The following is a 23590-nucleotide window of genomic DNA, read 5'->3' as shown; positions in this document are numbered from 1 at the left end:
AAATTCTTATCAGAATGATAACTACTCAGACCAAAAACACTGTAGGTGTTTCAAGCAGGGCATTCAAAGTTAATGCTTGTCTTATTGATGTTTTTAACTAAAATTGAACTTAATTCCATTTTATGAAAGGAGCATAATGTCATCTCACCTTATGGAAGCCCTTGAAGGTGTGTTTAATTATTTCATTTTGTTGGCTTGGATTCTATGATCACAATATCCTTACAACAATAGCAACAAAAAAAAAAAGTCTTAAGCGTGGCATAATGGTGTATTTAGTGTGGACTGCAAATAGTAGCTATTGAAGATAAGAGTTACAGCATATTGTGGTATTGCCTATGCATGAAATGGTGTGAGTAAACACACATAAAAATACTGTTTATGAAATCTGTCTGACATTTAATGTTTGTATTTTCTCTATCTTCTGGTGTCTTTAATGTAATTTTTGTGTAGTAATACATAGGTTTTGAAAACAACATGTAGTTTTTAAATATAACCTATTAGATAAATTTCTGAGTGCTTTATTTTCCTATTCCTGAATTTTCTATCTACATGTGAAACTATAGTTGTAAAATCAACTTCAAAAAACTGCTAAAGGCAGTGCAAGATGGAAGAATTTTTTGTGGTGTGCATAGGATAAAAGAGCATAGAAATTGTAAGATTTTGCATTATTGCTACTTTGAACTGTCTGTATACCATTTATGGTAGATTTGAGTTTCACAAAATAAAAGTTTATATTATTTATTTACATAAAATAGAAGTTATGTTCAGTGAAAAAATTATTAGCAATTTTTTTTGGAAGCAGACACCTGAATTAGCAGACTTTCAGAGTCTTACAGTTTATGTGCATTATTCAGTTGTCAGGTATTTTTTCAATGTTTTGGCAATCATTTACTTTCTGGTGTAAAAATATTGTGCACTGGACTATGCAAACAGTTTATGTCTGTAGCTGTGCTGTTGGCTGTGAGAGTTGTGGTCCTTCATGTGCTCAGAGATGGTGACTCTCAGAAGGACGTCATTCAGTCATCCCGACTTACCCTGTCTCCCTTCTGCATAGATCTGGAATCTGTACCAGCCACTGGTGTTCTGGGTATAAGAGGAATTCAGTGCTGGAAGTAGCAGTTTCCCTGAAATCATCCAAATCAATTTGTATCATATTCCTGAATCAAGAAGTTCAGATATGGGTGAAGGGTGGTAAAATGGTTGGTTAACTTCTTGAGGAAGTCCTCTACAAGGACTTCCTGTTAAAGAGGAGGAAGCACAAATTTAGTTCCTCCTAAGAAGGACTTTTTTTTTGACATTGAGGAAACTAGGGGATTTCTTAGGATTCTCAGAAGAGTTTGAATATGGGTACAAATATTTTTATTTGCTATTTATAAGGACAGAATTTTGTTTTCCCTAGATTCTTCCCATTTTGCAGAAGCTTTATCTTTTCTGACAATACTGAAAGCTTTTCTTGCAGTTGTGTTCAAATAGTAGGTAAATATTAGCCTGTGCATTGCAAAATGTAGCTTCTGTGCTCTTGTCTTCATGCCCATTGTCAGGAATGTGTAGTCTTGGAGTTAAGCTCCAACAATAGACAAAAGTTTAATTCTCTGTCCAAATTTAATTGCCTAAAATTTAGATGCCTTGTTGAGCTGGTTACTCCTATATCTCCATTAAATTTACAGAAATAATTACCTCCAGAAGGCCATTCATCTCTTTCTAAGTTAAGTGTCCAAGATAAGAAAGATAAATTGCTGTGGTGATTGCAAATGGGGCAGCGACTCATTCAGATTCAAATATTCAGCCTACCCTCTGCAGTGAGGGTCACTGAATCTCATCAGAACTGTTCAGATGGCACTGGTTAGTTGCAGATTGCTTTTTCCTGTTTTTAGCTGTGTAGATTTTATTTATATATTTACTTATACATGTATACATGTTGGAGGTGTCCAAAGAGGAGGAATAAGGCTGGTGAAGGATCTGGAGTAAAAGTCTTAAGCGTGGCTGAGGAAACTGGGGTTGTTTAACCTGGAGAAATGGAGGCTCTGGTAACACCTCCTACAACTGCCTGAAAGGAGCCTGTAGCCGGGCGGGGTCAGTGTCTTCTCCCAAGTAATGAGTTGTAGGACAAGAGGAAACAACCTCAGTTTGTTTCCAGGGGAGGTTTAGATCGGATATTAGGAAGAATTTCTTCACAGAAAGGGTAGTCAAGACTTGGAGTGGGCTACCCACAGAAGAAGTTGACTCTCCACCCCTGGAGTTTTTTATAAGATATGGTAGATATGGTACTCAGGGACATATTTTAGTAGTGGACTTGGCAGCATTTCGTTTACAGTTGGATTCCATATCTTAAAAGTCTTTTCCAGCTGAAATGATTCTATAAATTTTTATTTGTTTTTGGAGTGTAAGGCTTCTCTTTGTGCTTGAAGCTCTGGAGTTTTGGATGAGTTTCTGTTATTTGCTTCACCTTTTGCTTCTGGAGGCCCAGTTCATAGGGACAGTGGTAGTTCATAAAATGTTCCTTTTCATCTGAGCCATTTTTAAAGTAGTATTTGTTTTCTGGGTTGGTTAGCCATAGTTAAGATAGATGTATGATACAGTCCAGTGATTTAATTTTTTTCACCATAGTGGACAATATTAATTGGTTTTGCTTTTTAATTATGTTTTTAATTATAGCATCAAATGTAATATATCACTGTATATAAAACAAATGTGCTTTTCTGTGTGGCATTTCCATGGAGGAAGATAACAGAGGAAGGACTGTGGTCTTATGTATGTGATCTTTGCAGTATTGCTGAATGCAAGGTATAATAACTATGTTGTTTCAAATGTTTAGTTGTTGATTAAAAAGACTCCAAATTTGCTCATAAAAATATCCACTTTTTGTCTCTGAATGCTTCCCACCTCAAATTCCGTTTTCCCTGCAGTGTTTTTGTGAGGCAGAGATGTTGTTATCACTCTTTTATGGATGGCAGCTGTGGCAGAGGCTTTGCTTTTCCAGAGTGGTGTGGGCAGCGTGCCCGTGTGAGCCAAGTGCCAAGTCCTGCAGGCACAAGGGCTCTGCTGCGCTACCTGACAGGCAGGTGCCTAATGCCAGGTGTCACCCTGGCCTGGGTCTGAGCTGGAAGCTGCTGCTGTCTCACATACTACTACTTTGTGCCTCCAAAGACAGCTCTTTAAATTGAGCACGTGAAGATTTCAAGGTCCTTGTTCCTAGAGTACCTTAATTTTTGGCATATTCCTGTAATGTCTGAATACTCCCCTTCCCTGGGGAAATGAAAATCTTCATTCTGAACTGAAATTCTTTGCATGACTTGTTGACTACCATTAGCTGGTAAATAAATCTCTTTTTAAAGTAGAAAACTTTGAAAACTACAGCTATTTATACAAAGAAAACAGCAATTTTTGCAAACATAGACTTTTACTTTTCATTTGTAAAAAGCATGTTAGCATTCTTTTGTGTTTAGACTTTAAGCATGACAGGTTGTTTATTGGGTTTGCCTGGCAAGGTTTGGTAGTGGGGGGCTACAGGGGTGGCTTCTGTAAGAAGGTGCCAGAAGCTTCCCCCATGTGTACAGTGCCAATGCCAGCTGGCTCCAGGACAGACCTGCTGCTGGCCAAGGCTGAGCCCATCAGTGACAGTGGCAGCACCTCTGGGGTATCAGAGTTAAGTAGGGGAGAAAAGTTGCTGCGCCAGAGAGAGAAGTGAGAATGTGTGACGGAAACATAGATACAATTATTCTTGATCAGCAGCTAAACTTTTACACTGAAGATCTATTGGGTGAGGGCATAAGAGGGAGGTGTCAGGAAAGGGAATTTAGCACTCAGTAGGCAAAGGGAGGAAAGGGTGGAAGAAGGAACACTCTTTCCTTGGAGATTATGCCTGAGTTTTTGAGGTGTGTTATTCAATTTATGAAAAAGGTTTTTCTTGGTGTCTGGGAGTTTTGCTTGCTCATTGTGTTACCTTTTCCCTGGTCCTAGAATTATGAGCCAGACATGGTTAAGGGATAAAAGGGTTTTATACCTTGTTATTTTCATAAGGATCCTAGGTGCACAGCTCTTCAAGGTGGAACATGCCGAGATGCACACCTCTATAACACGTATCAATTTTTATAGACCTTGCAAATTAGCATATCTGACAAAGATCCCCCAATAAGAAGCTTAATAAAATGGTGTGATATCCCTTTGCTCTAAAGAATTCCCCCCCCCCCAAATGACGCCTGAACCCAGTTTACAAAATATATTCCAGAGAGGTTTCAATCAAGGTTGAAGCCTCAATTTCTTAAGATAGCATAGGGTTTTGCAGCCTCCTACTGAGGATGTTTGGTCTCCCTACATAACAGAAGCCTGGGACTATGCTAGACTATCAGATTACAAAATTTACAAGTACGTAGGCTAAGGATATGGAGAATATATAAAAGGTATATACAAGAAAAAGGCAAAAAATCATCAGGCATCAATTGCTTGAATTTGTGCTGTGATGTACTATCTTAGTTTTGTGTAGGAAGTTTTTGCCTATACGTTGAGCCTCTCAGATGTGATTGCTCCTGTGCTTAGTATGTCTTGGCTTTACAGATTGATAAATTTTCATGAATGCTGCCTCTGTGGGTAAAATTGGGATACTCTGTTTTGCCATAGCATGATGTTATCTTCTACTTAACAGAAGGAGATGAATATTAGTATACAGCTGCATATCTCCAGCAATCCAAAGCTGTTGCAGTATGCTGAAAATGAATTTGCTTTTAGTTTATACCATTGCTGTTTTAGTAGGATGAGAATTGGAACAGACCTTTGCTCTAACACAGCTTGGACTAACAAGTGAGCACTTTTCTTCATGAGTAGCAAGAGGGTGGGTTAGAACCAGCATATTTCATAAATCTTGATTAAAAAGCTTGACAAATGTGTTTAAGAAAGTTGTGAAGCCCCTGTACTTCCAGTTAAAAGCAGGCACCTCCTGGGAGTTTGCAGGGACTAGGACTGGGGAAATGTGCTGAATTGCCTAACAAGCTTACAGAAATGTTTGTACAAGCTAAGTTATTTTTATAGCACAAATATATTGCTCTGTTCAATGAAGGAAAGGGATGGATTTACGTTTTGTAGCTAAAGGTGGTTGTAGCTGCTTGAACTACCTGCAAGCTGCTCTTTTGATGGCAAAAGCATTCCACGTCTCTATAGAAAGGATGGCGACTGCCACTGAGAGGTTCCAGATAATCTTTGCCCTTAATTTCACTACTACAGATAGGCAGTTGCCTTTTTTTTTTCCCTGGGAAATATATATTTATTCTTCTCTATTGTACTGGTACAGTCACCTGAATTAGTCATAGCAAAAATTTTGCTGTAAGATGCTGCCAGCAGCTACTTGGCTGCCATCCCGCAACAAGAACAGACCGCATCCAAATTCTGATGCCAAATCATGTGTAGGTTAACCTTTGTAACCCATCTCAAATCAACACGCGCTGTCTCTGGGGAATAAATCTGGTCTATTTATAGGAATACTCTGCCTGTATTCGATAGCTTGCATGCAAACTATGCAATTAAAGTCTCTAGCAGTTGTTGCTGAGAGGCTTCCCCACTGTGAGGCAATGTCTGTGAGAAACTACCCTTGTAGAAAGTAAATCCATTCTTCACCTTAAGATTCCACATGACTGAGTCATTGAATGTGAAAGTATCAGTAAGGTGTCTGTCTCTGCAATAGTGTCATGTGCAGGAACAAGTTATGGTTCCTGTCTGTTCACTTTCATCTGGCATGTGACATGAGTGGTAACACATAAGTGAAAGATGTTGTGACCTGTGATCTGGGACGTCATGCGAGGAGAGGACTGTAAACACTGGCACTGAAAGCTGACCTCAGTGAAAATTGAGATGCCATACTTAAATGCCAGCACTTGACATAATGGTCCAGCCAATAGCAATTAGCATAGAGGGAAAGTTTAAATGATGGTGTTCTCCAAAATCTGACCAGTAGGACAAGTTTTTTGAGGCAAGACTTGGTGAATATTTTGTGTTGCGATTTTGGTTTTTTGCTTTCTCTAAACTTATGTTCATTAGGTGTGAGAGACAGACTTCCTTTCCAGAAGATAATTCTTTATGTCCCCTTATATTCAAGAAGCATCACAGGGAACAGGTTAAGACAGGGATCTTATTTTATGAAGTACTCTTCCTTTCTCATTTTGCGTCTTTGATCTGTTCATCTGTGTTATCTCCATCCAGGATTGGGTTAAAATTGTGTGCCTATAGCTGGGTAACAAGATTGCTTCCAAAATGGCTGCTTTTTACTTTATGTAAAATTCAATGATTCACGCTTCACACTTCTGTAAATGTGGCAGCAGAAGAACACTGTGAGAAAATATTCGTGGGTTTTAGCTATTGTTACTGCTCCTTTAGTTTTTTTCCCTGTAAGAATGAGAATCTTAAAACACTCAGACTAACATGGTGTTCTGTAAACAGTTTAATAATTTTCAGTGTTTTTATAGACAAACATAATAGGATGACAAGCAACCACAAACAGAAATTTAGGAAACAACACATGACAAGTTTTGACAAGGAAAAAAACAATGCTGTCTTGCTTATTTAATGAAACTGTGGTGGTTTTTTTTTAGGTACTTAAGAGAAAATGTAGATTCTATACAGCAGACACAGTTGGTTGTAAAGATGGGGAATTACTTACAGTATGAGACAATGTCTAACCTGAAGGGTTGCAAGCACTTCAGCAGCAAGTCTTTGGAATTTAAAATTAACTTTGAAAAGAGTCTGGAATAGAAGGGTAACAAATGTATTTCAACAGGCTTAATGCAGATTTTTTTGTGGGTGTAGGTAGGAGTAGTCACCTGCATATCATAGGAGCTCATGAGAAGCAGTTCTACACGAAAATATTCTAAGGGTTCTTTTTTTGTATTTTGTTATATAGAAAGTATGATGCAGTATCATGCTGTTGAATGGGGTACAAAAAGCAGCTGTCCTGATTGTTAATTATGGTGTTTTAAAGATACCTGAAAAGGCTCTTTCAGCTTGGTCAGTGCTGTAAGGCATTAGCTGGAGTGTGTCCAGTTTGGGTAGAGTGCTGCATGAAAGCTGTGTGGTGGGGAGAAGGGAAGAGAGAAAAAGAAGTCTAAGTAGAGAACTAGGAAACAACATGACCTAGGGAAAGGCTAAAAGAATTGGATCGTTCAGTTGAAAAAGAGAAGCCTAGGAAATTCAAGTCTTCAAGTATTTAAAAACTGTAATCTCTTCCCATAGATGTCTGTAATACTTGAAGGGCGGTAATGCTTGAGGTGTAGCCAAGAAATGTACACCGGATTTCTGCACCTTATTCTTCATCTTCTTCTACAAAGTATCTGGGTAAATTTATTTTGCTTGTATGATTAATGTGTGTCTAATTCTGAAAATAAAAATAGTGTTGAGTAAATCAATTGCTATATGACTTAAAGGCTAGAATATACATTCTGTATATAAGAGTGTAATAATATTGCAGTGACATGGAGAATGGTGTACTTTCAGAGAAACCTATTTATGTTGTGGATCTTTTCAGTAAGAATATTGTGAACTACCCATTTGAAAGTTGGCATGTCATATCTTGGTCATAAAGCCCTGGTATCTTACATGCCTTCTTGCATATTATTATACAAGATCAGCTTCTTCTTTTTCTGCTGTGTTGCAGTTTAAGAATAAGAATTGTTTAAATCTGTGGGGAAGAGGAAGATAGAGAAGGGAAAGAAGTAGAAATGAAAAACAGTGATTAACTCATGGATGTGTTTATGTTGGAGCTGCTTTTCCTTTGTCTGAATTTTGATTTGGTTAATGGAATTGACTTTTTCCTGCCATGCTTTCATGTTTCAAATTTTTAAATATTTCCTTTTGTTTTGGCAGAGAACTAATTGTTGTCTGATGGTACACTTGGCTTTTCTATGCAGTGGAATGCCAGAAGCATCACAGCCTTACTTTGTACCTAGTAATAATAATTTAGCATAAACACTATAATTGCTGTATTTACCTTCATTTTATAAGCTGAAAAAAACATAGTTATAAATTACATGAATTTAGAAGGCAGTAACATCAATTTGAGTGCAGGAGGAAAAGAGAAACAGTACTAAATTCATTAAAAAATGAAATAACCAAGGTGGTTCTGTAACTAGGTATTGACAAATCTGTGCTTATGAAGATTCAACCCAGAATTTGACAGCAAGATGATGACTTAATTATATGGTTTTATGCCCAATCAAGAGGGTTTTTTTGGGTAATTTTATGTCATCAGGCTACTGCTGGTAATACTTAATTACTCAGTAGCCTTACTGTCATCTTTCTTTGCATCCTGATTGTAATCTTGCCCTTTTTTGTGCCTGTCTTGAGTAAGAGAACGGTTTCTCTGGATGAAGGACTTGTATCTGATCAAGCTTTTCAGTGTTGACATTTAATTAGAGACATCACAGATGGTGATATTCGGGGTGCTCTTCGTCATCAAACTGCAGGCTTTTGTCATTTGGTTAATTAAGTGGTAGTGGGATCTTAACTGGGATGGTTGATGATGTTGATAGACTACAATGAATTTCTGTGTTCCTGCCAGGGATTGAGCAAAGTCACCTCAAATGATCCAACCAGCTAAAATCTCTAAATAACAATAGCAAAATTACATTCCGATTCTTGAAAGTGGTTGTTATAACACTTAGAACTTGTAATTGGGACTCTTTTGGGGGCAAGTAGAAAAAACTCCATATTGGTAACAGAAAGACTCAATTTCCTACATTTATGTATGTGATAGTTTCTTACAGCTCTGGTTTAGTATTGGAGTCATTACTGATTCTCAATGCCTTCCCAATTTATTAGTTGATCAAAATACGTGCTAAGTTGCTGTACAGTAGATCACCACTTCATTGGTTGTGTTGTGTGCACTGAGAGCTGGTCTTAGTTAATTCTTGTCTGGCTTTTTATAAGAAGCTGAGGACTCTCATCTGTCATGTAATCAGCTTAGTTATACAGAGGCCACACAGGTATCAGCTGTTTGCTGTATGTCTTATAAAGCTTAGTGAGCTGGGACATTACACTAGGAAAGAATTGTAACATTTGAAAGCATATGCACTGAACCTGTGCAGAAGCAGCAGTACAAACAACACTTCATCAATGCTCTCAGAAGGATGGAAAGCCTACAACATATAGTGTTAAATGTACTCTGAACTGGAATTTGGTATCTGTCTCTCTTTACCAGTATTAGCAACAGACTTTACATTTCTCTTGTAATTAAATATAGAATGTATATGTTAATTAAGTTATTTGCTAAAGGATTACCAAATTAATTTATAGAAGCTAAATAGCTTTTGATTTAAGGTATGAAAAAGCATACAAACAAAACACTGATACAACATCTATGAAATTGTGCCGTAATTCGAGTTGATTTTAAAACAGTAGAAATGAAAGTAAATGTATGTATATAAAGCCAGCATGGAAATAAGAATAAGTTGCACTAACCAAGGACAGCATAACTTCAGAATTTTTAAAACTAAGCCTACATTTTTGCATGTCAAAATGTAATGTTCAGGTAGAGTTGCAAATTGCATTGAATTCTTGAAATAACAGAAGGTTTGATTCTAAGAAATCTCTGAAAGTTGTCCTAATTAAAGCTTGTGCTCCAAGAAGGGCTTTAGATTAGATCAGCTGTAGCTTTGCTTAGCTGTGTCTTGTAAGAAGTCCATGGATGGAGGTTCTGCAACTAGCCAGGAGAATCTGTGCTTTACAGTGTGACCTATGGTGGAAGTCTGTTAAAAATTAAGCAACTTGAAATTTTATAACAGAAATTTACATACAGCAACACTGCCACTTAGTAATTATTTGATTTGCTTTGTTTTATAATGAGTCTTGTGTTGTTTGCAGAGCAGATCCTAGTATTCTTTGTGATTTGGACTGCTGCTGAGCCATGACACTGTCCAGAAATAACCACATGACTACATATTTTTCATTAATGATAACTAAATTCGAGCTCAGGACTGTGCACATTGCATGAGGGTGTTTTCCTTATTGTTATGCAGTGCTTTATGTTTATTAATGTTGAAATTCACGTGATGTTTTATCCTTTGGTCCCAGAGAGAAGTAAGCTATAGATTTTGGTGCCATCTAGAACTATATAATCATCATCAATTACCACCTTGCTATCCAGTCCTTTGCCTTAAAATTTGTGGTATTCTGTGCAATCCAATGGAATATATTCAGTGTTAACTAATCCTCTAGAAGAGAGACCATTGTGTTCCTTCCCTTCCCGTGTTTTAGTATATGAGAAAGGATTCTTTCTTTTTGTTCTTTAATTCATGTTCTTTAAAAACCTTTCGTGAAGGGTCTTGCCAAAGCTATTTCAACATACTTCTGCTCTCTACGCGTTTTCTTCATCTTTCAGAAAAGTGTAATAGCTGTGGGTGGGACATCTTCTATCTGCCAGAAATACTGCCTTTCCCTGAAGCTCACGGGGTTTTCACGAGGCTACAAATTCTAGTTTATTATAGCTTATGTGAGCTTGTTCATAAGGGTCTGTGTAACTCCTAGGTTATCATGTGACCATCATGTCAGATGTTTTTTTGTTTTCCATTCTTCTGGTGGAGGTGTTCATTTAAAACATGTCAGCAGTTCTGGATTTTGGCTTCTGTAGAGCTATTGGGTGAATATTTGCTGATCCCAGTGGACTTTGCTGTCACTCCTGTATATATTCTAAGGCCTTTGATATTGTAATATCAGTTTGAGAAACTTGTTTAGATATGTATTTTAACAAGAACTTTAGTTTGGAAAACTTCCAAATCTCTGTAGATTTAGTTTAGAAATAATTTTAAAAGTCCACAACAAAACAACCAACCAACCAAAAACCCAAAGAAAACCAACATGCATAGTATAACCTTTTTTTATCAATCCTTTTGCAACTCAGTCATTTGTCATACTTGCCACCTGTCAGAATTCTTCTATCTGCTTTGACATATCTTTATTATTAGCTTTTATCAAGTTAATTGACCATAATATCTTGTTCAGTCTTTCCATTGAAAAAGAAAATGGAAAAAACAAGTTTGTTTTTTGTTTGGTTGATATAATTAACCATCCTTTTTCCTTTGAAAAATGTCCTTTAACGTGTTGGTTTTAAATACAAAATTCGCTACCTCTTTACTGTTTTGTCTAAGCCATCAGTAATAAAGGCGTTTTAATAAAGTTCTGTGGGAGGTCACAAAACCCTGAAACCGTTTATTTCATTGTGAAATAATGATTCCTTACAGTTTAAATACAACATTTTATTATTACTGAAGTTTCTGGTTTGTCTTAGGCTTTTGATGGTTTTCTTGAATTTGGTTAACCAGCTCATTCTCTCAGAGATTGTGTGTGTAACTATATGGTGAAGCAAGAGCTATATACCTTTTAATCTTCACCATAAAAAGAGTGTTTAGCCACTGAAGCAGAATAGCCCTCTCAGTTTGACTCAGGCACTCCTAGTCTTACATACATGGTGGTGAAATAAGTAACTCTTGTGTCTGCATTTTGATGTGATTGATGATTATGGCTGCATTATGGAACTTGGTTGGTTACTTCCAGCAGAGCAAGTTATGCTCTGTGTCTGCTGTGTTAATGCAGGGCTCAAGAAGTGGAAATGAAGTCATGAGTGAGATGGGCAAAAGTTCCTTCTAGACTGCTGTTAAGAAGCTGGTGATTTCATCTTTTATTTGGGGGAAATTCTGTTTGCTTTCATTCTTTCTATCTCCTTCATTCCCTACTTCATAACAAGTGCTTTCAATTTTGCCATCTTTAATATGAAAAATGTGTGCTTTGTTAGTTAAATTTTGAATGTAAATTACCTCTCACAGTATTTCTCAGTAGCTTTTGCAGTTGTTTTAAAGTGGAAAATTTAATGGCTCTTTACTTATGTAAACTTTGAGAGTAGTAACCTTTGCATATACTAACAGTGCTGCTAGTGCAATTTAAAACTATATCACAAATAAGACCTAAAAGTGCAGCTGTACAGTTTTTTAACATCTACCACATGGAGACTTGAGATCTTACTTTGTAGCTTTTTCCCTGACCTTCATTGATTTCCCACCCTGTTTAGAGATACCAGTGAAGAGATGAACATTACAGTACTCAGTGAAGTCCTTCTAATTTGACCGTTTCAGAAGCATAAGAAAGTATATTCATTGTCTGTGCAGCCCTTTCAGAGAATGCCCTGCTTAGTAGTTTTTTGCCAGTTCAAGCAAGGCTTTTCCACATGCATTTCTCCCTTGCCCGGTTGCCTGTTTGTAGAACTGTAGGTGTCCTGGTACCAGCTTCATGTAGAGTTGTGTGATGAGACATTCTGCAGTTTCTAGGATTTCTGACTCTGGTTCGGGGCTTTGCAAGTGATTATTTTGTATTCTTCTGTTGGGAACTGAAATGATAAAGGAAGATTGATTCTGGTTTTTAGTTTTGTTTACATAGCTTTCATAAAGCATTTGGTGAAGGGAGTATGTTGCATTTGGGAAAGAGCAAGTGGAGAGTGTGAGGTTTTTGATGGTGGTGTTGTTAGAGATGTGCAATGTGGTTATAAAAGTAGACAAGCTTTATGTTTGGTTCAAGAACCAAGTTTTGTTTTTTGGTTTTTTTTGTTATGAAATGCATGTTAAAGATGTGCTGCCAGTCTCATACTGTAAGTATTCCCAGCAGTAGGAGTTTTATAGAAGAAAATAGACTTAAAAAGAAGCACACATCACACTATGTATCACACTACGGGAGGTGCCACTGTGAAGACCTCACTAATGCAGCTGTTAAAATATCTTAAAATTCATATTCTGTGTGCAAGAACATGATGAAGAGTATGCTGAAAACTTACTTCTGATACGTAAGGTTTGGAACAGAGTAATTTCAGAGAGGCTGGAGAGGGAGAAAACCCCAAAATAATACATATGCTAGTAATTAAAAAGAGAAGAATGCTGTGTGGGTCTAGGGAGGTGTGAGGGAGAATGACTGACTGTCAGGCTAACCTAATTATAGACTTGCAGTTCTCTTTGCATGTCAAACATATTAAAGATTAATTCTAAAATTTTCACTGTTTACTCAAGCTTTTGTATGACAATAGTCCTTGTCTTTTGGAAACAGGTAAGAGGCTGGCTTGGTAAAGGTGACTAAAAAATCATAATAGAAATGCAACTTTAAAGCTCTTGAGGGATTGCTGGGGTGCTGTCTGCCTCTGACACCAAGCAGAAACCACCTTACCACCAAATCCTGTCTCAGGACCTACTGACCCAGGGGTAAGGCAGCTCTCTCCAGGGTTGCTGTTGGAGAATAAGAAAATGCTCCTTCTTAGGGAGAGCAGTTCCATCTGGGTTCTTCACCTCTCTGGTGTTGGTAGGTGGGCAAGGAAGTGTCTGTGCATCAAGATGGGGTAGGCTGGATGAGGAGTAGGAGGTTCCTGGAGGAGAAGCACAGTGGGTGCTTGTGTTGGGCCTCACTGTCAGCTGCTGGACTAGGGTTGCTTGTGCAGTGAAATAATATTTGTCGTGTTTGATATTGCATATATTTAGGACTGTAGTGCTTCTAAATTATTGGTCTTTACCCCATTCCTACAGAAAGTTTCAGGTAGAAGTAACCTGGGAAGAAGCTAATGCATCAGACCTGTTTAAGCACTGCACTTTTGGATTTTGTTTTCATTTTGTTTTTCTCCTTTTCCTTGGTTCTGTTTTCTGTGCTTTCCTTAGGTTGGGATTTTACTGGCAAAATACATTTTACTGCTAATTAACTTGGTTTTGCTTTCTCACATTAAAAAAAAAGGTGGGGGCAGTAATGACAGTCATTCCGCTCTTATTATGTAATGTAAAAACCTGTAACCTTTTTTGTTTGTTTTGTTCTAAAAATACATTGACTTTCTTAGTTCATGTTTTCATTGACAGTCAAGTGTCATAGGCATCTGAGAGAGGTTTAAGCCTTAAGTTTGGTCAGCTAAACATCTGAGAACATGAGCTTGTGAATGTATATTTTATGAGTTTCTTTCTGGGGTTTCAGCTTGGCTTAGGTTGGAGACTGCACTTAAGGAAGTGGTGTGTTCCCAGGAGTGAAAAGTTAGGTAACTGGGATGCAAGTTTAACTGCCTGGGGAACTGAGATGATACAGTGGCTGTGCACCAGTTTTAGAAATGTCAGTAATTTTTAAGGATACACTTTAATACCTTGGTGTCTGTTCATCTAAATGCTTACTGAGTTGTAACAAAAATCCTGTATTTTTTAGTGTGCTTTCTGGATGGTTCAAATAGGCTTTTGCTAGCATAAATCTACATAAAACTTAGTGGGTTTTTAATGGTGATACAGTAGAGTCCATTCTGTTATTTTAACACTTTGGGTTTGCATCTTTAAGGAGTGAAATAGGGAAACAATTTAGATTAAGTTCCTGTAAGGCAATTATAAAACTAGTTTGACTGTACTAGGAAGAATGGCTGCGGATGGTTCCCTGTCAAAATCTGAGGCTATGTGAAAACATCTTCAGGTCATGCTTGATTTGATACCTGGATGAAGTACTAAGCTCAAACATGAGATAAAGCTTCTTAAAACTGCAAAGCTGGGATTGCTCAGGTCAGAGTTCAAAGTGTTGTTAACAACTTGAAAAAGTGATAGGAGAACAAAAATACAGTTTATAGCAATAATCATTGCTGTATGTGCAAAATACAGAGGAGGGTATACCAAATATACAAGACAAGATGTAGGAAGTAAATATTTAGATGCAATTGCAAAAAGAAAGGCATTTCTTGCTGTGAGGATGTTTACAGTAAAGTTGCCAAGAATGCCACTTGAATCTAGGTTTGTCATTCCTTGCAGATGTTTGCCTTGTGGATAAAGAAACAATTGGCCCTAATTTTGCCCATTCAGTTCTTTGAACTAAAAGCTCAGAAGCTGAAGGGAAGAACGGTGTCAGTTGCTTCCCAGTAGTTGTTACGCAGGTTAAAGGACATTGAAAAACTTTCTTGAAAATCTTATTTTCATTTTTGGATAATAATGTCTTAAAATGTGTTTTGCTGTTCTTTTTTAAGCAGCTCTAATGGATAGCCCCTCAATGAAATTTCTAACATTGTAGTGTAATTCCTTTATACAACTGAAATTAAGCAAAACATTTTGAAGCCCTTATTAAGAGAAGTCCCAAGTTTTTAAATAGCTGGTGTAGAGATACGGTTCTGTTACGGAACAACACTGGCACCCAGTGGTGGTTTTGTACTAGTGCGGTCTTTTCGCTTGATTGCTTCAAATGTTCTCTCTTTTATTGTGGTGTTATCAAGTAAGAAAAATTTGAAAGCTTTTTGCGATTTTTTTTCCCCTTTGGAAACCTTACCATTTTATGGCACGATTGTATAAATCTGCTTCTGTAGCAAAGAAATGTAAGGAACATTCTGATTTTTGCATAAACACAGTGAAAATAGCTATATGAAATTTACTATGAAACTGAAATGTTGTTTTGTGTGGCTGGCACTGAATTAGAAGTGGTAATGCAGTTTGTGTTTGCTGCTAATATCACAGTGATTCTGGGAAGAGATGGGAATCTGAAATGCATAAATTTTATAGAACATTTTTATTAATATTAATTTTCCTTATTTATTCTTTCCTTAAAGAAAGCTTCTACTTAATAAGATGTTAATTCTAGGGATGGTAGGAGAAAATTACAGAGGATTTGTAGAAAAATTAAAATATGTGATAGGAAAATGATGGAAGATTAAAGATTTCTGTTTGTGCATGAACTGTTAATTGCAAAGAGAGAAAACATGCTTTTCAAGAAAGCTGCTCATAAAAAATAGGTATTATTAGGAGAGCTGTTTACATGGTGGATTTAATTATAGAATAAGGCTCTCATTTAAAGCCTTCTCGTGTGTGTGTATACATGTGCGTGTTTGTCTGCAGATGAAGTGTTTGATCCAGCAGTGTAGAGCAGACAAAAAAATGCATCTTGCTTTGATATTGCCAATTTCTTCAGTGTTTCAGACATGGGTAATAGAGTAGCAGTGCAGAAATCTGTCTATTCAGGCCACATCAGGTGTAATTTGTTCTTTGTGAAGTAAAGCAGAACATAAAGCGAGATAAGTAGAGGCACAGGCAAGATTGGTACTATGGCTATATCCCACAGCAGTGGGAAATACCAAAAAGGAGAATGTGCACACCTATAATGTGCAAAAGAGGGTTATTAAATTGATGTTATACTTGATATGAGGGAGTAGTGGGAAAACAGCTCTGCCTGTCACTGATGTAATATGTTTTTCTGTGTATTACAAAGGAAGAATTGCTGAAATCTGTTTTTCATAGAAGCTTGTTGAGAACATCTTGACAGAAAAATCGCAGATTTGGATTTATATGTGAATGGTTCATGTAGAAAATGCCAATTCATTGCTAATGGTTTTGTTTTAATGTTTTTATTTTCATTTGAAGGTGAGAATGCAGGTACTTTCTAGGAGATGTTTTTCTGACAAAAGCTGTTGCTAAGAGGATTGTACTGCTTCATGTCTCAGATGAATGGAGCTGGAGTGGGGGGAGGAATAGGTGAGATATCCCTCAGGTTTCAACAACCATAAAGCAAAAGAATTGCAGTAGAAACATTTACTTTCCTCTCTCTTCTGATCTCCTTTCTCTTGAGAATGCTCCACAAATAACCATCTCAACCATTTGTGGAAGCTTTATGCCCATTTGGTTGTAAACTGTGATTTTATTTCTTTTTTCTTCTAATTTGTATTAATGTTCCAGGGCCACATAATCCCTATGTGAGTCCTGCAGCACAACTTACTAAAACTCCCTTGAAATCAATTCAGTTATTTTCATTACTCCAATATATAACTTTTAAGATTGTTTAAAAACACGTGCAAAAAAGAAGTCTAGTGAGTACTTTATTTCTTGAAAACTAAAGGTGCTTGCAATGTATGTTAGTCTAGTTACCAGTCCTCATAGCAGACGGTTGTGTTGTGGTGCGTGGGTGTTGGTTTTTTTAGTTTTGGGAAGTAATTTGTGTCATTACTGTCTTTGTAAGATGTCAGTGGTCAGCCACTGGCTTGCTTTGGACTTCTTGGAGAGATTTGTAGAGCTTGGCTGCTGTTCACTCTACGCTTCTCACCCATTTATTTTACCTTTTATTTATTTCCTGCTTCATGTTAAGCAAAAGTGTTTAATTCTGAAATGTTTGTTTACAGAAGGACAAAGGGAGGTTTGTTGACTGTGGCAGCAGCACTTCTGTGCCAGGTTATTCCCAGTGTCTCCTTGCTTTATAAAGGAAAGGTGGCAGAGATAGCTTGGGATGGAGGTGTGGAGATCAAGAATTGACAGACACTGCTTGTACAGGACTGCCAGGTAGATCTTGGGAACTGGGAGCTAATGAGCACTTCCAGCAGTGGGATTTGCTTCATGGGTGGTTTAGGATTGCTTCCTACCACTTGGCAGTAGGAAATGTGTTGGACTAATGTAATAGGATCACACTGTAGGTCACCTTTTGTTATCTAAGGTCATGGTATTTTGCAGAATGGGCAGAGCAGGTAATGCAGGTGCTGTGAGACACTTCAGTGAATGCAGTAGAGAGACAGAGCTGCAGGGCTGTTCTCTTTGACTCCAGAGCAGGTTTTTACTGTCTTTGGTTTTGTTCAGGGTCAGATATTTTTTTTCTTCCTTCATCTAATACAGAGAACAAAGAATTGAGTGGTCTTATGCTGTAAAGGTCCTCCCTTCAGCATATCACACGCCCTCATTAAGAACAGATAGAAAAGGGGACTCTTTTCCTTCAAAGCCTGGAAAAAGCTCAGACTTAATAATCCTCATGTTGTGGAGGGAAGGATTATGCTATCTGAAGAGGTAGCTTTGTCTATTTTAACTCCCTTTTCATACTTGAGCAAGATAAATATATATGTGTTTCTGTATAATTGCATTTATTTTAAAATAAATTAATAAAAATACTTATTTTTATTTTCCTAAATAATTTGTGGGCCTGTAGCAGGAAATACTCAAAACTAAAACTTAGATGGTTCTTATAGGAGACTGTACAAACAGGAGAAAATAAATAATTTATTTTAAATAAGTTGCTGTAAAGTTGTTAAATCTAAACATATTTGGAGTACTCATTGCTATATGAAACAGTCTGTGTAAGACTGTTATTAAGGCAAAGTGGAAAAGACTGACATGATGTACACTGGTTTCAAGCTTCTGTTAAAGCAGGAAAAATCTGTGCTTTGGCTAACTCTGGAAATGTCAGTGTTTCCTGGTTGCAGTTTGCTTCCTGAACAATTTCTGACCATTCCTTACTAAATCTATAGTTTCGCATCCTGTTGCACAGAAGTGGAACTTGACACATTACTGGAAAGCTCTCTTTTTCTCTGTTGAAGTTCTTCAGCAAAATTTTGCTGGAAGAATTTTTTTTTTTCCTTGGAAGTAATTTTGATCCTGATCTTTTGCATGGAACTAATTTATACTGTCACGTAATAAGCATCTGAAAACTGAACCAACCAATCCCAAGCTATAAAATATCCTCCCCACATTGATATTCACAGATTTTGCTTTTTTGAAAACTGTTTTAATAACCAAGTCAATCATGGGTTTTTTGCTAAAAAGCTTTAATATTTGCTTAAATCAAAATAACAGATGTTCCCACTGGTATTTCATGATTGGTGCCTCTGTGACGTTGGCAGAGATTTTTTTCAGATGGGCAATGTTTTTGCTAAGTGCTGTTACTTAAATTGGCACAAGTCAAAAATTAGTGGTCTCCTCCAGTGAGTTTCTCTTTATCCTTCTGTCTCAAAAGCTCTCCTAAATAATGAGATGAACTAAACTGAAAATTCATATATAAATTTATATATGTATATATAAAAAGTTATAAACTGAAAATTTTGACTAAATCAGAGTGCTCTTTTGACAGCTGTGATTCAGTCTTTGAGGTGAGAAAGTAAAACATGACTCAGCAGTGAATTTTGTAATAGCAGAACTAATCTAGTCCTGTATAGAGAAAGTTAAATTGTAGGTCAGATTCTTGTTTACTCATTTTTTAAAATCACGTTTTTCTTGCTGGGGAATGGTGATGCTTATGTTAAAGTACTTGGCTTAAGTAACTCTGTAAGAGTTAGCAGTCCCTCTGGGTTCAGTAGAATGAAGAATGACTTCATTTGCATTTGGAGCCGAAGAGGAAGAATCCTTCCACGACTTAGCCAGCGGTCTAAAACTCAGCTTATGGATTTTGTACTTCCCCCAGCCCCTGCTGTTCAATTTATGTTCAGTTTTATGCTGAAGACGGCAGAAGGTAAACTTGCAGAGTTTATGATACTGCTCTTTCTAGGAAGTCTGTTGGTGTAATTAAGCCACACGGAAGCCTTGAGAGCAGGATAGTCTGTTGGATGTATCTGTTTCCCCTGGCACAGAATGGGAATGCTGCTCTGCTTTACCTTCTGACTCCAGCTAATGAGATCTGCTAATGCACAGGAGTTGCATAAATCTTCACATATCGTAGTACTGAAGCTCAGAGTTGCTCAGCTGGGAAATCCTGTATTCCTATGCAAGTCAACACATCTTTCTACCTTATTCTTCTCAAACATCTACCTTTTATTAAAAAAACAGGGTTGTTTCTTTTTATGCTTCTATAAGTATGCAATTTTTTCCCATCTGAATTGTTTCGTAATTGGTTTTTCTTCTTTTTGGTGGGCTGTTGACTCAGGATTTACTAGATCCCAGTGTCTGATGTGAACAGTTACATCCCATCAAGTGTCTGGGTTAGGGCACAGCTGGGACCAGTGATTAGTCTGGGGACACTGGCAGGCCTGGAGAGGGCAATGTGAAAGTTACCAGGGCTGGAATCAAAAAGGTGTGTCAGGTATACTTCCCTTCAAGTATTTTGCCTTGTTTATATGTTATACTGTGCATGTTATTTTCTTTAAAAAGGAATATTTTTTGAAGCACCCAGGAATATTTATTTTTAGTATTTCTTAGTGTATATTACTCTTTGTTTCTTAAATCATTCTTTCATTATTTGGGAAATGGTGATTTCTGGGTGAGTGGTTATTTAAATGTTGAGGAAGTACTGTGTTTCAGACTGGGTATCTATCAATTATTCAATGGTTACTGTGATGTATTTGGAAAAAATGAAGAGCTGTGCAGAGAGGGCAGGTTGCCAGCGACATAAAATTGAAAACTGGGACAACAAATAGGTTATACTAGGCAAAATGAACAACGAATGTCATAATTTCTGACCACTCAAGTTAAAATTATCCTTTTTTTAAAGTGTTTTTTGAAGGTTAGAATAGGTCAGCCCTTTTAAATGGATTCAGGTAATCAATTCAAAACTTACTTAGTGTTCAGAGGAACAAATTTATTGTATACTTAGAGACTTTTTTCAGGATACTGATCCTGCACTGCCACCATCTGTCTCACAAATACTCTTTCCAAATGTGATTGTGGAGGAGAATTTTTATTAGTATTTAATACTTTTCACCATATCTGACTATTTCTACTCTGTAATGCACTTTCATTTTTACCAGTTGCTTTGTAGCCCAGGCAACCAAAATACATTTTGTAGGATGGCAGTGTTGTGTGACCCAGGCCTTGAGGGATTAACTGCACAGCCTTGCTCTTTACAAATAGATGTGGTTGTGTTTTGAGCAGGATGAGAGTTGGTTGTTTTGTTTTCTTTCCTTGAAAATGCACAAGTGAAAATATTCCTCTTCCATCAAGTAAAGGTCAAAGTGTTGTTCTTGAAACCAGGTTCCTATAATTTGGGGGGGTGAACATGAGGAGTACAGTGTTACCCTGTTTGTGATGGCTCTGATTACTTTGTAAGTGCAACTTTTTTTCAAGTTTGCATTTTTTAAAATTTTCTTCTACTTAGAAATTATGAAAGAAGAAATCTTTTTCTTAACCTCATCTCAGTGCAAGGAAACTGATTGCAATAAGCAATTTTTCAAGTATATACTTCACCAGTGCAAAAGATAAGAACTAAAGATAATCTCATACACAGAAAAAATGTTTGTCTCATTGATACATCATGTAATATTCTAATTTTTTTTTTCTTTAACAGGTATCTTTCAGATGAAGGAATTGAAGCTTGCTTAAGTTCACCTGAAAAAGTTAATTCAAATGATATTATCCTAGTTGCCCTTAATGTAAGTTATGGTAGTGAATTTTTTTTCCTGAAAAATCATGCTAAAAATTAATGTATCTAATGGCTCAAGTATAAGTTTGTGTGTCTAATTAAGTGTACCATGTGTGATATATGTAAAGGACAGAGTACTTATCTCTCTCCTTGCCTGTATGAATTGTAAGTTTTATTTGGAAAGAGCACCTATTCCAAACTGCGAAACCTATAAGAGAAAAAATGAACAGATTTAGTAGTAGAAAAATATTTTTTGTTTATGGAATGTAAAACTAAAGTCAAACTACAGGCAGTAATACAACCAAAAGTGCTATGTAATTACATGAATATTAAATTTTAGTACCAAATAAGTTTATTGAGATCAATAAAACACCCTTACTTAGTTTGACTCCTGGATATGATACTCCTTAAATCACACTCAGACTACATGTCAGTGTTGTCTACATATTTATGTAACCACAAACAAGGTGTTTTCTTTACTGTAGAAATCTGGATTAGTAGTCGTAATTTCTGCCAAAAAAATTAACACAGAAATATCTTCAAAGCAATAAACCATAATAATCTTAAGGATATGAGAAGAGTGTGCATGTGAATCCCTATTTTTGAGAATTCAAGTATATGCATTGTTGGTAAACATTAGTAAGTCTGCTGCCTTTCTTAATTAATATATTTGTTATTTTCACATATTTTATCAAATCCATAATCACATGTTTAAAAGCTTGTCTGTACTTGATATGGTTTAATATAAATGTTGTCCTTTGTAATAACTATATGTCGTTTCAAGGGGGAAAACAATGTAGCTGAAGGCTTAAGAAAAAAAGTATTCTTCCTTGATGAAATTAGGAATAATAAAATAATGAAATTATGTGAGAGTTGTTGGGGATTATTTTGTCCACCCTCAGGATTCAACCAATAAAGGGTTTAAGATGATACTCTGAAAAAGAGCGGCCCCTCTTCTCCTTTCACTTATTCTTCAAAGCATATGTTCAATCAGTCATATGTATGCAGGCACCAATTCATGTAAGGAATGTGAAAAGAATGGAAACAAAATTACAATGCAAAGATGCAAAGAATGTAACACAAAACATGCAGAGTGTAAGCATTTGATTTCTGGACCATAGCAGCATGGCCGTATATTTGAGTATGCATTGCTGCTTTATACAAAACCCAAACAAAATACTTGAGAGTTGTTGGATATTACCCTGAATGTAATCATGTGCTGGGACAAGTACTGACATGATCATTTGTGGCTGTATTGTTATTTCAGGCTTGTTTGATAGCTAATAAAAATAAATCAGAAATGTTGCACAAGTGCTCCAAAGCCAGATTTAATTGCTTAGCACTTTTTATCATAAAGTCAGTTGTTTTTGAGCCCAGAAGATTAACTTGTCTGTTGGGTAAGTAGAGAGTAGCAGTGTGTCTTTAATGACAGGATAACAGTGAATTAATATTCCACTTCTTACAAATTCTTCCTTGGCTGCTAGAGGCACGTTTCAGGCAGAAGAAATGAAGAAGTCAACTGACCTTTTTTACCTTTTTTGAGTGTGTGTGTGTGAATTGCTTAAATAAGTATGAAATAGGCATGGATGTGTCTTCAGTCCTTCAAATGTTTTTATTTTGTATAAGAACTTCAAAAGAATTTCCAAAAGTTGTGTCTCCTTCCTGCTGCTCTCCAAAGCTGGAGACTTCACCAAGGGCAAGTCCTGCCCGAGCCATCCAGTGGCTTTCTGTGATGGGGTGACTGCATCAGTGGACAAGGGAAGGGCTACAGATGTCATTTAGCTGGACTTCTGTAAAGCCTTTGACACAGTCACTGAGAACATCCTTCTTTCTAAACTGAAGAAAGATGGATTTAGTGAAGCGACTGTTAGAGGCATAAGAAAGTAGTTGGACAGTCTCATCCGGAGGGCAGTGGTCAATGGCTCTGAGTCCCAGTGGGCATCAGTGACAGTTGGTGTCCCTCAGGGATCTGTACTGGGACAAGTCTTATTAAATATCTTAATTAATGACATAGATGAAGGGCCCAAGTACACCCTTAGCAAATTTGCAGATGACACCAAGCTGAGCAGTGAAGTTGACACACCTGAAGGACAGGATACCATCCAGAGGGACCTGGGCAAGCTCAAGATACAGGTACATGGGAATCTCATGAGGTTCAACAAGACCAAGTGCAAAGTGCTGCACCTGAGTCGGGGCAGCTCCCACTGTCAACACAAGCTGGGGATGAACAGATGAAGAGCAGCCTTGCTGAGATGGACTTGGGGGTGCTGCTTGATGAGAGGCTGGACATGACCCAGCAATGTGCACACACAGCCCAGAAAGCCAATCCTGTCCTGGGCTGCAGCAAAAGCAGCATGGGCAGTAAGGGGAGGGAGGGGAGTCTGTTCCTCTACTCCACTCTGGTGAGACGGTGAGACCCCAGCTGCAGTGCTGCACCAAGCTCTGGGGTCCCCAGTGCAGGAAGGAGTTGTTGGAGTGAGTCCAGAGGAGGGACATCAAGATGATTGGAGAGATGGAGCAGCTGTCCTGTGAGGAAAGCCTGTGA

The 23590-nt window shown here is 37.2% G+C and overlaps 1 protein-coding gene across 2 annotated transcripts in view; it reads left to right on the top strand.

The window, feature by feature from the left end:
- Positions 1-23590, top strand: part of TDRD3 (tudor domain containing 3) — a 93377-nt gene that overhangs the window by 21539 nt on the left and 48248 nt on the right. For both annotated transcript variants that reach the window (XM_085058756.1, XM_085058764.1), the window contains one exon: positions 20971-21055. In XM_085058756.1, the coding sequence (XP_084914882.1) occupies positions 20971-21055 (85 nt within the window). Of the gene's footprint in view, positions 1-20970; positions 21056-23590 lie in introns of those variants that run through there.

Source organism: Lichenostomus cassidix, chromosome 1, assembly GCF_008360975.1.
Source record: "Lichenostomus cassidix isolate B80296 chromosome 1, HeHo_3.0, whole genome shotgun sequence".
NCBI classification, from domain to species: domain Eukaryota; kingdom Metazoa; phylum Chordata; class Aves; order Passeriformes; family Meliphagidae; genus Lichenostomus; species Lichenostomus cassidix.
This window is presented reverse-complemented; position numbering and strand designations above follow the sequence as displayed.